The sequence below is a fragment of the Lepisosteus oculatus genome, chromosome 26, assembly GCF_040954835.1.
Source record: "Lepisosteus oculatus isolate fLepOcu1 chromosome 26, fLepOcu1.hap2, whole genome shotgun sequence".
Classification (NCBI taxonomy): domain Eukaryota; kingdom Metazoa; phylum Chordata; class Actinopteri; order Semionotiformes; family Lepisosteidae; genus Lepisosteus; species Lepisosteus oculatus.
In genome coordinates this window covers 9,681,086-9,694,789 of record NC_090721.1, presented here as the reverse complement: position 1 = coordinate 9,694,789, position 13,704 = coordinate 9,681,086, and the positions used below count along the sequence as shown (strand labels likewise).

The following is a 13,704-nucleotide window of genomic DNA, read 5'->3' as shown; positions in this document are numbered from 1 at the left end:
CCTACAATACAAAGGAAACAACAGTACATATAACCTATCAATACCATCGTCTGGAGTACATACTGTAGGGCAATTGCATTTAAAAAAAAAGTTTAAACAAGCTAAAGATAAGCTCCGCACAGCTTTCATGTCCTTGCATTTAGAAATAGTATTTTAGATAGGACCTTCCGTCTATTTTAAACGCGGGTATCATCCCAGACCATGTCACTTTTAGAATTGAATAACGTGCGAGTATAAACACAGCAGCAGGTGACCCCTGTCCTGACTCCCTAACTCAGAAAAGCAGCCCAGAGCGGACACGCGTTTGACGCACCAGTCCGGCGTGACCCATACATATTAAAAAGAGGGGCGGGAGTTACTGGAGTTTGCCTTGAGGGAAACAGGGGGATTATGTGCTTATGTAAAAGGCAACGGAGGTTGTTTTTTTTTTATTTCCCGGAGCGAAAACGAAATCTGCGCAGTATTTACCACCTTTAATTCCGGCAGCCGGCCCCTCCGTCCGACGAGGTGTGAATCGATCGGGGTAGCATGGCGTCGTTTTTCACGGGACGGGATGTTTTGCAATGGAACAGGAGCGCCGTGTTTGCATTAAAAAAATAAATAAATTTCTCGTCTGTAACCACGGATTAATGAGCACAGACCGCAGCACGACCACACAGTCTCCTGTAAGAAACATCCGATGGGGGCTGACGTCAGTAACCACAGTAAGGTAAGGGACTCATCAGTCCGTGACAGGTTACGACGCCTCCTGATTATGAATACCCTTTTCATTAATTCTTGCAACACTACGACAGATATACTTCTTGTTTGCACGTTGTTCCCAATTGCCCTTACGGTTTTTAAATCGCGTGAGAACAGCGCTCTTGACCGGTGGTCAGGGTGTCAGCCCGGTGTCACGGCTCGTATGTACCAAAGGTTGATCAGCTGCGATCGAAAACGCTGATGAAATGTGTCCCGGACCCTCGAGTTTGTCTTCGGCTTTGATTTCGTATTTCTGATTTGCAGGAAGTTACTGGGCTGTGTTTTATTGCAGTTATGGAGAGCTTGTTCTCTCTGCTCACCGCCCTGCGCGGCAGTGTCCGGACACTCCGGTCAGCGGCATTTAAACTTGACAGTGTTGCCCCCACGGAACCCACGGAGACTTGCACGATATACAGTGCGTGTGTTGTTTTTTTTCTATAGCTGTGATAGCACGAGTCGTGCTGCTTTTCTTGCAAAAACGGATCGCTGGCTTAAGTAGGTCACCGGCCGTGTTGTCTTCGCCTAGTGTATTTTCCCCCCGGTAAACAAAAAAACGAAATGCGTCTTTTATCGAATTAAACTTTTTTGCTGAGATCGTTCTCACAGCGTTAGCGCCCCGTGATACAGGACCCCGCTTCCCTGGTGGGCTTGCAGAAAAACGCCTGCTGAAACTGAAGTTTCTGGTCTCGGCCGGATCGTGCGACAGAGGTGAGCGGGTCTGTGTGCTGACGGTCACGGCGGTGACTGCTGTTTCAGGGCCAGCCCCTGCTGGAGGACCCCCGCTGCGCACCGGGGTGGAGGGGTCTGCTCTCCAGCGTGGGCCTGTCTTTCCCTGCGGGGCTCTGCCGCTGGGGGGGGCTGCGCTTCGCCCCTCGCCGCACGATCACGGAGGGGAGGCGGCCCGAGCCCCCGGCGCCCGAGGAGCCCTTCCTGGAGTGGCCTCTGCCCGGCTTCATCTCCCTCTTCCTGCCCGAGTTCCCGCATCGCAGCCGCCTCCCGGGTCCGGAGCGCTTCCAGGTATCCGCGCTCCCGTCTGCTCCCCACGCTCTCCGCGCGCCCCCGCGCCCGCGCTCCTGACCTCTGTGCGCTGTCCCGTCTTCCAGATCCTGGGCTGCATCGCTAAGGGCTCCTATGGTCCCATCCTGAAGGTGAGGGACCGGACACAGCAGAGGACGTACGCAGTGAAGGTGAGCCCCTCTCTGCGCCGTCCCCTCCGCTGGCTGGGAAGACTCAAGCGCGGGGCAGATCTGATTCAACCCGGGTGTTTACCGTGGCAGGGATAATAATTCGACTGCTCAGCAAGTCAACCCAGATCGGGATTTATGAGCTACACACTTTCATGCAAAACTAACAGTAGGTGTCGGCTGTTTCCAGCTTGCTACCTTATTTGTGGGTAATAAACAAGACAATTGAAGTCTGGATGATTAAAGTAGGATTCTGCTTCAATTCAGCACATTCCCCTGTAACAAAATGCGGGACTGTGAACAGGTGAGCCTCATTCTGGAAACTTCCAGTACTGCTAGAGTTCAGCTCATTCAGCTCACAGCTGGGTTTTCAGTCAGTCTTGACGCTCGTGTCCAAATCCAAATCAAAGCTTATTTATCAAACGCACAACAATACGGCGTGCATGAAAATAAGGTTACTTAGTAATAGATGTCATAGAAAGGGAATCAAACTCAATATGAGTCAAGCTGCTGTGTCCAGGGTGTGTGCAGGATATACAAGCAGTGCGGTTGTGCTGAATACAGTGAAGACTGTGTCCATGTAGCCATTACAGGTGATCTGCTGAAGGAGCTGCAGGTTGGCTGTTTAGCAGTCTTACTGCCTGGAGGTAGAAGCTGTTCTGTAGTCTGTTGGATTTGGACCGAATGCTTCGGTACCATTTACCAGACGGTAGGAGGGAAAAGAGTTTGTGACTGGGATGACTGGGGTCCTTGAGAATGGACCTGGCCTTCTTCAGACATCTAGGGATAGGGACACGTCCTGTGTCCCTCTGGCCACAGCAGGGACAGGGGTGCCCACTGACTCCTGACGCCCCCACCCACCTGTCCGCCTGGCACTCGGGGCGCACGCCTTAGTGCATGAACCCCCCGGTGTCTGTGAAAGAGCAGGCCACAAAGTGCACTGTGCAGCACATTAGCGCGTGTGATCGGTGTCGTTTTTCTTCTCTCTTTCTGAAGGTTTTGCCCAAATGTGAGATCCTGAGACATGGGGTCCTGGCGCAGTCCAAGGAGGAGGTCACCATCCAGGTAACGGTCGTCGTGTGCCGTGTGTCCGAAGGATTTCCAAGGCTCCTGTGAGAACGCTTGGTCTGGCTCCTTGCTGAGTTGTACCCACAGTTCCATTTAACTTCAGTCCAGAACTGACAGGCCTTGGCCAGCTGACGACACGGCCAGTATATTTTGTCAGGTGTACTGATGAGGTATAAATACTGTGTTCGGAGCCCTGGATTAAGGGCAACAAGTTGCCTTAGCAACTACAGCTGCACTAATTTAGGAAGCTGTGGAGGCCCTTTAAGATACACTGAGCACCTCCCCAGAGGGACGAGCAAGCAGGACCCCTGTCCTGAGACCCCCGCAAGGGGAGGAAAGTCCCTCCAGGGCTCCCCAATCCAGGGCTCTGCCTCTGACTGAACACGCCCCGCATTGTGCCACAGCACAGCCCTGTTGACACCAGCAGTGAGCTGTAATCGGCAGTGGAATGATTCTGTGTGGATGCTTCACCAGAGTGCTCCGATATCATCATGCCCCGGGAGTCCTGGGCAAGCACCTGCGTTCGTTTCGTGCAGGAAGTGGGGACGGCCTGGTTTCTCCTCCGGCCCGCCCTGATGCTGGTGCCGGTCCTGGGTCCGGGGGCTGCTCTCCCGCGGTGCCTGTGACTGCTGTTGTTGACTCTTGCCTTGCAGAGGCAGGTCCGCCACCCTTTCCTCCACACGCTGCAGGACTGCTGGCAGACCCAGCGCCACCTCTTCATTAGTGAGTGACCCGGTCTCTCTGAAGGGGGGGGGGGGCTGAGATTCGGACCCGGGCTGCAGTGTGTGCCCACTGACCCTGCGCTGGTGTCCAGCAGAGTGAGGTGTGAGGAGGGGGATCAGAGGGGCATTGTTTAGCCATGCAGGGCTACAGAGGGGATAGCTCGCTGTCTTTTCTGTAGGTAGCTCTCCTTCATATGAGCAGGGCTCTCCAACGTCCCAGATGGATGAATGAACGAGTAACTATGTAGCGCAGGGTCCAGGGCTCACACTGCGGGTGCCAGGGCGATCCAGCCTGGCCTCCTGCTCTGCCGGAGAGAAGATCTGTTAAATGAAACCAGCAGCAGCAGAGTCTGAAGCTCTTCATTTCCCCCCTGTTTCCCTTTCGTAGTAAAGCAACTCTGTTTCCTCTTGTATGGCAGTGTGAGCAGGGCTGCAGTCAAAGCACGGGCACACAGGCGCCCCGGGCCCGTCCCGGCTCTGACTGGAGGAGCCCGCTGGCCAGAGCTGTGATTTCGCAGGAGGAAGAAGAGCCCACCCTGACGCACTAAAGACCGTGTGTGGAGCAGCTGCCATCTGTGAGCAGCAGGAGTTGTGTCCTATTCGGACAATCATCAATCCAGGAAATGTTAACTCTTAACCGAGATGCTGCTACACACCAGACAGCAAGGGCACACGTGCCCAGGAATCTCAGAACAGGGCCCTGATGCTCTGGCAGGTGACACTGGGAGGGCAAATGACCTCAGGGGAAAAAGAGTTGCTTTTAAAGTCGATTCTTTGTCTATGGCTCAGCCGGTCTGGGCCGTGTCAACTCGAGTCTTCCTCGAACCCTGAGCACACCTCTGCCTGCCACCTCCCCCCTTCCTCCGGCGCCGGCCCCAATGAAACGCACCTGGTCTGTGCCACTGAAACCTGCCCCCCTTTCTGGGTGACGTCCGACTGGTGTAGCTGTAGCTCCACAGTGTCCCCTCTCCCCCGACCTGCCCCTCCCTCTCCCTCTGAGCGGCAGGAACCACCCTTTACACCAGGAGGGGGGGATTCGGCCTGTCACACACCTGGGCTCTCATCAGGCTGCTTCTCCAGCAACCCTAGGGGACCAGCTTCCCCCCCTGTGGTTCTGTCATAGTCTGTTCGAACCCCTTGCTCGTCCCAGCCTCTCTCAACCGTCCCTGAGACGCCCACACGTCCTGTCTCGTCACCCATCTGCCTCGGGTGAGTCTTGCCCGTGCTGGATCCGGGATCGTGGGAGACGCCCAAGGGAAGCGCAGCACACGCCGCGGGCCTCTGACCATCAGGGCTGTGTCCAGCACTGGCGGGTGGACGCAGAACCCCAAGGGCTGTGTGTCGCGTGGAGTAAACGGTGGTTGTTGGCGCGGGGGAGTCCTGTGTGTGTGTGTGTGTGTGTGTGTGTGTGTGTGTGTGTGTGTGTGTGTGTGTGTGTGTGAAGGAGCGCTGGCTGTGCTGTCAGGGAGTCACGCTGTGCCCTCTGCCCCCACCAGTGTGTGAGTACTGCAGCACCGGAGATCTCTACACCTACTGGACCATGGCTGGCCGATTTGGGGAGGAGGCTGTGCGCGTGTTTGCGGCTGAGCTGGGCTCTGCGCTGGGTGAGCACAGCACCTGGGCAGGGTGCACCAGAGGTCTACTCCCCCCTGATCCTCCCAGCTCCCCTGTGGCTGTACCGTGATTATACCACAGCGTCTTTCTGTTTCCCTTGGTTACATAAGAATAGTTACAAACCAGAGGAGTCATCTGGCCCATCTAGCTCAGGGTATCGGAGCTTGTTGCAGACTCCCACACACTCTGCACTCCTGAGTAGTTCCCACTTGTGCCTCTGGGTCCTGCTTCACTGTTCATCTGGTCCCTCACAGTTTGTATTATCTACATCCCTGTCTGTGTTCCACCAGGACCTGGTTTGGTTTAGCTAGGCTCATCCTGTCTGGGCCGTCACTGCACTGCAGAGTCAGACTGCACTGACTCTCAGTCCCTCAGCAGCTCCCCACTGTTTCCTAGTCCTGGTTCTCAGGAAACCAATTTTTGCTGAGTTCTCAGTAACTTTACTTTTATAAGGCCTTATAAGGCTGTAGATGGCTTGGCACCTCGGTACCTGTCTGAGTTACTATTGACCTCGCAACCTCAGTCTCCTGATTCTGGTCTCCTACTGTCCCCCAAGCTTGTCTACACTCTGTGGGTGACAGGGCCTTTTCCTGCTGCACCCTGAAGCTCTGGAATTATATCCCTGTAGAAATCACACAGCCACCTTTCCTAAACTCTTTCAAATCTCGACTCAAAACCTTCTTTAGAAGGGCTTTCATTTAACTGGTTCTGTGTCTGTCCGGTTTTTCTCCTTCTTTTTCCAAACCCTTATTGTAGCTGTATTTCTGCTGTCTCCTTTCACTGTGTACTTTATTTCTGACTGTAAAGCACTTTTCAAAGCCATTTTTAAAGGTGCTAGACACAATAGTGTATTATTATTTTCCAGAGCTCTCAATGGAACGTATCGTTTGCTCAGTTAGACCTCTTTAAATGTTTCCCAAGAGACGTCTTTTTTCCCCAGTGTTCACAGCTGTTCCTCCCTCTCTGCCATTCCCAGGATTCCTGCATGACTTTGGGATTATTCACCGGGATGTGAAGGTGAGGCTTCTAGCCCCTGACTTTAATTCATGCACGCAGTTAAAAGCTGAATAAAAGCAAATTTACATCAATCATAATCTGTATAAAAACACAGAAAAATAAAATACATCTACACATACCAACATAAAAATTAATACAGTAATTATAAAGCTTGACGGCAGGTAGCAGAGTAGAGTTTCTCAAACTATTTGTTCTTTCTAAATTGTGTTTATATATTGAGTGGGATACTACATGAAAATCCCAGGTTGTTGCTACTGATACTAACCTATGGTGTTTTTGTCTTGTTCTTTTTTAAGATGGAGAATGTCTTGTTAAATGACCAAGGTAAGGCAAAGTACTAGCTGTGATACCCTACTGATCTACGCTGTTCTCTGCTCTGAGTTTACAGCCTTTTGTCTCGCCTGGCCACACTACTGCATGTGGTTTGGATCCCCCGTCATGTCTCTAGTTGTAATGTTGGGACTGGCCTGTAGATGGAACTGCAGTTCTGGAAGCATAGCACGTTGAGAATGATCTGAAGCCTTTGGCCAGCCTTGTGCTTTTGAAAGCTGTAGGTCACGGCCTTCTTTGTCCATGGCTCTAGAGAGATTCAGAGTCTTTTTGCTTTTCACTACTGCCAAACGTGGCATCGCTTAACCAAGCCAGGGCTGGGGATTATTGCACTTGACTTGTCTGGCACTGAGCAGGAAACTCTTAAGAATAATAATTGCTTACACTTTTATAGCGCTTTTCTGGACACTCCACTCAAAGCACTTTACAGGTAATGGGGATCCCCTCCACCCCCACCAGTGTGCAGCCCCACCTGGATGATGCACCAGTCCTCTCCCCACACACCAGCTCTCAGTGGGGAGGAGAGCAGTGTGATGAAGCCAGTTCAGAGATGGGGATTATTAGGAGGCCATGACTGGTAAAGACCAGGGGGGAATTTGGCCAGGACACCGGGGTAGCACCCCTACTCTTTTCGAGAAACGCCCTGGGATTTTTAATGACCACAGAGAGTCAGGACCTCGGTTTTACGTCTCATCCAAAGGACGGCGCCTGTTTACAGTATAGTGTCCCCGTCACTATACTGGGGCATTAGGACCCACACAGACTGCAGGATGAGCGCCCCCTGCTGGCCCCACTAACACCTCTTCCAGCAGCAACCTTAGTTTTTCCCAGGAGTCTCCCATCCAGGTGCTGACCAGGCTCACACCTGCTGAGCTCCAGTAGTGGCTGCCAGCTGGGAGCTGCAGGGTGACGTGGCTGCTGGTACAACTCTTACCCCTGTAAGAGTGCAACAGTGGCTCAGGTCTAGCCATCCCTCTGTGTCCTCTCACCCGCTTCAGGTCACCTGAAGCTGGCGGATTTTGGGCTGTCACGCCGGCTGGAGCGCGGGGGCAGGGCGTACACCATCTGTGGTACCATCCAGTACATGGGTAAGAGCTCTCTGGCTCACGGAGCTGCTGCTGGTGCGGAAAAGCACAGGGCAGACGAGTCCACATCTTACATGTCTTACATTTTCCTCAATCCCTACATGCCTTTTAAAAACTTGTCTTCTGTAGTTTTATATCTCTTATTTGGACGCGGGGGCTTGTATGCATTAGCCCTGATTTTGGAATTGACTGTACATCCATACTAAAACAGGCAGCGCTCGCAAAACGTTGCCTTACTGTCATTCTTCTGTCAGTGTTGTCAGCATCGCAGAGTGGGACTTTAACAGCACTCTGTCGCCCTTCGTCACCGACAGCTCCCGAGGTCCTGAGTGGGGGGCCGTACAACCACGCAGCTGACTGGTGGTCTCTAGGCGTTCTGCTGTTTTCGTTGGCTACAGGGAAGGTGAGGTCATCAGATTCTCCGCCCTGCCTCTAGATAGACACTTTCTGACTTAGGCCATGTCTCGGATGTCACACTTCGCCCTAAGCTCTTCCTCAAAGTCCGCCCTTCTGTGACGTGAGCAAGTGTACTGAGACATGAGGGCACTTGTGGCATACACGGCCAACACTCAAAATGCTTTACGTTGTTGCTGCTTCTTTTCCAGCTAAGTGCACGTCTGCAGATCATTTTTGAAAAAATGTTCATGGTCCACTCGCAATTGTAATTGAATATCCAATTGTAATTGAATATCATCTCCTCTGTCCCTGCACAAAAGTGGGGACATGTCGTGTGCATTCTCGAACGGGCAAAATTCCTGTAAACGTGGCAGTAGCGCTGTGCTGTTAAACCCATTCCGTCTCGTCTGTCCCAGTACAGAAACGACAGAACGAGGAACATCACATGTTCATTCACGGCGAACAGGATCGATTCAAAGTGGTCGAGGTCAATTAAATAAGGTAGACCTGACAAAACCTCAAAGCTTTGTACTGTTAAATACTTTGTCTTTCCGTGTACAAAATACACCATAGGGACAATCCCACTAATATTCATCAGGCGAGATGTGGTGATGAAATAAAAGCTGTATGTCCAAACTTTGTATCTACGATACATACAGTGTGCATCTTAAGCAGCCTAAGGGCATTGTGTTTTCACATAAAATACAGTAGTACATAAAATAAAGCGACATTTTCCTAACACACTCCTAGAGCAGGGGTTTGTGAGATTGTGTTGGAAACGTCAATGTCAAATTAAATAGTCCTGTTAATAAATAACAATGTAAGAATAAGAATAAGAAAAACAGTAGGAGTAATATTCATATTTTACAAAGTGAAAGGAAGCTTGTTGAGAGGGTTGCTGTAGCTGTTTATCTACAGTGATTGAAAGGTTTGATTTAAGATCTCAAGGGGGGGACTTGAGACAAATCATTTAGACTGAAGGGGTTCCGCTGACAAAAAAGGTGGGCTAGAACATGAGGCGTCACCATTCCGCAAGGTATTGGGGGTAATTCCCTTCAGCCGAGTGCGCTCCCATGCAGACCTCAGAGACGGGTGCATTCAGGGTGCACTGGGGGCGCTGGTGAGCACCCTTCTGAACCCCAAATTGCAAATGGGAGACCCTGAGCCCTTGCAGACTTGAGCGGGAACGCACACATGAAGGGCACAAGTCTGCAAGCATGGGTATTTATCCCATGGCCCTAGAAGAGCCTTCAGATCAACTGCAAGGCCCAGTCAGCCTGGGAAGCTGTCGTTCATGAAGAAGAGGCCAGCAGTCCAGAGTCAGGAAACAGGTGTAGACCAGCAAGGTTACTTGTCTAGGGCAGGTCAGCAGTGCACATGAACCTCATTTTTCTGGACAGAAAAGTCCATTATGAACACAGGGGGGTCTTTGTAATTAAAATACAAAATCGGTTATCACGAGTCGATTTGATTCAGATGACAGAAACGGCCATGTTTTTTGGATGTAGTTTTCCTGGGGGGGCTTTGATCGCCCCTGCTGGAAGCAGAGAGGTCAGTGTCTGCAAGACTGGACCTTGTCCCGATTGGCGCGTGAGTCATCGCCGGCGCGGCGTAGTTTGGCACCGCGGTGGCAGGCAGACCTTTCGGGTCTCGATTTCGCGATGCGCCCGGAGGCAGCCAGCCAGCCGGGCTGCAGAGACGGACTCTGGGATCCTTCGGGAGAAGGCTGGGCGAGATCCCTGGGTTGGCCAACTGCCCACAGGCACAATGGGCTGAAAGGGCTCCTCTTACGCTGCTGTGCTTTCTGCCCCTGGGTCCCCAGTTCCCTGTGGCCCCCAGGCCGGATCACCGCTCCATGCTGCAGGAGGTGAGGAGCTGTGGGTACGAGATGCCGGACACCTTCAGCCCCGAGCTCGGCCTGCTGATCAGCGAGGTATCCACACACACCCCCACTGTACCCCAAGAGCTCCTGGCACCCCCCCGCCCGCCAAGCCCAGAGCTACTCTCCCTGCTGTAGCTGCCTAGTTCCTTTCTTGTGCTCTTCAGCCGAAACATTCAGGATCAGCTGGACAAATGATTGACTGCCCGTACTGCAGCCATTCAACATAGCATCAAGACATCAATACCATTGAGCCTTCTCATGCACCTGACGCACAAGACCTTGTGGACATTTCTTATGCATGCCATAAGAAAGAAAATAAAAATTTTGTCATAGTGTTTAATCCTGGGAGTGCACTGCAGGTCAGGGACTGATCGACCTTGACCCCGCCTCTGCCTTGACTCCGCCCTGACCCCGCCTCCACCTTGACCCCGCCTCCACCTTGACTCCACCTCCACCCTTCTGCCAGGTTTTCATTGATCTGTTTTTCTGCTCCAGCTGCTCTGCCAGAACCCGATGTGCCGCCTGCGCCGCCTGGAGCGCTTCAGGAAGCAGCCCTTCTTTCGGGGAGTGACCTTTGACCCCCAGCTGCTGCAGAAGACGCCCGTGTGCCTCATCCTGGAGCTGAAGCAGCGGCCGGACCGCCCTGCCCGAGCTGGGCGGGGCCTGGAGCTCGACGTCTTCAAGACCTTCGACCTGGACCTCACCCCACTGCCGGGTGACGTCAACCGGGGCCAGGAGACCGCGCAGGGGAGTGCGCGCTGAGCAGCGGTGACCCCCCTTTTTATACGCCTTTGGAAAAACGCAATCCCTCCTTCCTGATGTGTGACCAGCAGCCTGTACAGCTGGAAAGAGGATAAGACTTCCCTACCTCCTGCCCAAGACTGTCGAGACCCATGAGGATTGGAAATGTTTGGGGAGGCTGATCAGTTTGAGGGTTCTACACTTTTCACGAGCCTGTGACTCTTCACAGGATGTCCAAAACAGGCAAGAGATCGCCTGTTCTCAGAGTGGGTTGTGTCAGCTTCGGAGGGAAAGAGTCCGGGGCCAGTGCAGGTCCCAGCCAGTGAAGGAATAATGCACTGCTTAATGTGTGAGGAAAGATGAGAGAGAAATCTCGCTGTCCCCTAACACGGAGGACTGAGCCCAGAGAGCCCTGATCTGTTAAGTCTAGGTCATCCTAAAACATCTGTATATTGGAACACCTGTAGCAATCGGATCTTTTAAGCAAGCGATGAGATCATTTAATTTCTTAATAACCTAACCAATTACAATTGATCACAACTGATGTTTTACAGTTAGGTATGTAAGTGCTGTGTTGGAGCCACATAGGCCCATCAGCCCAGAGCCTTCATTCATCCTGGTTTCCATGCCGTTAAGCCACCATGTGAGCACATGACTCTGTTCTTGCTCTTGTGACCTCTGGATCGTTCTTCGCTCCTAGTGCTGGGGTCCGTGGGGGGGGCTGACTTTGCCACCAACGCCTTTGAGGATCGGAGGATTTTGACCTGGATCAGGTCCGCTCCTGGTCTTCTCTGTTCAAGACGTTCCTTCAGCCCAGTCCCAGTCCCAGTCCCAGTCCCAGTCCCTTGGGCCCTGGGGTGTACCTGGCTGCTCTTCCCTGGGCCGATTCCAGAACCACAACTTCAGCTGCAGTCTCATACTTAGCTACCTCCTCCTGTAGCTCACTAGCTGCCCAGAGACCTCTTCACCGAGCACTGCAGCTGTACAGAAGCACGGCTTTTAAAACACGCCGGCCAGCCAGTAGCTCTCAAAATGGTCAAGCCCTGAGGCTCCCTCTCCTCTGCTGTGGCTCTCTCAGTACAGTGACAGCTGGAGCCCAGATGAGCTCCTGACCGGCTTAGAGAGACAGATCCTCTCTCCTTGAGGGCTCTTAGTTTTTTTTGTGTGATCCCAATCCTAACAGCTCCTTCGGAGATTACTCATCTGATTTAGAGAATTATCCCTTTAAGATCACAGAAGGTGAGGCGTGATTATTTCTCCCAGGGACAGAGCTACAATACAGTGAGTATTAAAGAAGACGCTGCAGGTCAGGTTATACACAAAACAGTAAAATGCAAAGAGAAACGGGTGAAAAACTATGCAATTACCAGCCAGACCTCGTTATTACACAGTCTTCCATCTCACACGGTCACTAAGAACTCACACGGTCATTAGATGGGTGTGATATTTTGCTAGATTGCCAGTGGTCAGTCTGTCCGGTGGTGGTCGGCCAAGCTGAAGTGCTCCAGGGGGTGACGTGTGAAATGCTATATACACTGCCATTCTGATTTCCCCTGTCTAGCTCAGGAATCAGGTTGCCTACAGAGGGCTCCTATTTTACAAGGCCAAAAACGCAAGGTCAGTTGGACAAGTCATTTTTTAACAAAACTTCCAGTATCCATTGTCTTCCATGAAAATGATCTATAAAGATTTTGGTTGCGTCGATTTTGCTGTGCTTGAGCATGTCTCCGCGTGTTTCTGTGTAGGGTTGACAGCCTCAAGGTGACACAGCTCACCCATGACCAATCATGGGCTGCACCACCTGTGCCCTGTGATAGGAGGCTCAATTCAGGTCTGTATGGGTTGGTGTACACTCCTACTAGCCCCATCGTTCTTGATCTTGCCACTTATTAACCAGCTGTACCTGTGGCACAGAGCTACACCATCAGTCAGGTTCAAAACATGACATGTCACGCTGTCTTTTCCCCTCATGGCTTATGAGCAGGGTGTCAGTTCAGCATATTCAGCTGGATGAACCAATTGCCTCTAGCTGAGTGCGTCTCATGCCAAACAGTGCTGCCCATCACTTCAAACATGGGAGTGTCCCATTGTGTCAAGCAATAACTGTCTTGTTCCGTTTGTTGTTGTTTTGCTAGAAAACCACACCTCCAAGAAGAAGACACCCGTTTAATTGATGTAGGAAACTGATTGTGGATTTAGTCGTGTGACTTTATGTAATCCCTATGTTTTCAGAATTTTAATGAATTTCCTGTGTTGGCTCTTCAGTTTCTACCCTTTACCCAAGACAGTCACCTGATCACCAATCAGCTGTGTTTTATGTAATGGTATTTGTCTCGTGTTTTGTTTTGTCAGCAGGTGGTCTGGATTTTTTTTTCCTGGTCTCCCATGTCCTGATTTCCTCTCAGACATTTCATTACTTGATTCCATTTTTAAATAAATATTCTAGTACATCCTTACGGACTGTTTTTGATTTATAAGTAAAATATTTCATGCAAAAATCTGAATGCCTCGCCTCGCAGGAGTTTGCTGTCTGCTGAGACTGGAGTGACAGTCTGACACTGCCCTAGGCACCAGCACCTGTATTATTTATGCTTTATTATCTTCACAGTGGCATGGAGCCATAACAGCCAGATAACATATTGTATCTCTTTAAGGGTAATGAAATCAGCAGATGTCAGGAATTACAACTGTTTGACACACCACACCGATATTTTGAACAAGACCGTTTGGGATTTTAGACGTGAAGACTAAGGGACAGTGCAGGAAGTCACTGCTTCCCTGCCATGTCACACAGATGACATGCTAATCGGTACCAAACGGGTCTGCTGAGCCTCCAGTTAGGGTACCAGCCTCAGCCTGGTCCATGTGCTCCATGCAGTTAGCAACTCGTACTAACCTTAGCTGATGCCCGTAGCCAGTGTGAC

General features: G+C 51.6%; 1 protein-coding gene across 7 annotated transcripts; it reads left to right on the top strand.

The window, feature by feature from the left end:
* Positions 1 to 104: 104 nt before the first annotated feature.
* rskrb (ribosomal protein S6 kinase related b) lies at positions 105 to 13,236 on the top strand. 7 transcript variants are annotated; one of them, XM_069184443.1, is made up of 12 exons: positions 105 to 709; positions 1,498 to 1,758; positions 1,845 to 1,928; positions 2,922 to 2,990; positions 3,647 to 3,716; positions 5,212 to 5,319; positions 6,270 to 6,346; positions 6,643 to 6,670; positions 7,675 to 7,764; positions 8,016 to 8,164; positions 8,574 to 8,658; positions 9,980 to 10,061. In XM_069184443.1, the coding sequence occupies exons 1-11, from the start codon at positions 680 to 682 to the stop codon at positions 8,655 to 8,657; spliced, it is 1,050 nt and encodes a 349-aa protein (XP_069040544.1). In that variant the 5' UTR covers positions 105 to 679; the 3' UTR covers position 8,658; positions 9,980 to 10,061. The 7 variants fall into 7 exon arrangements, with proteins under 7 accessions (XP_069040544.1, XP_069040545.1, XP_069040543.1 ...); XM_069184444.1 differs by having other exon boundaries at positions 106 to 709; positions 8,579 to 8,658; XM_069184437.1 differs by lacking the exon at positions 8,574 to 8,658 and adding an exon at positions 10,535 to 13,236 and having other exon boundaries at positions 118 to 709; positions 9,980 to 10,090.
* The last annotated feature ends 468 nt before the right edge of the window (positions 13,237 to 13,704 follow it).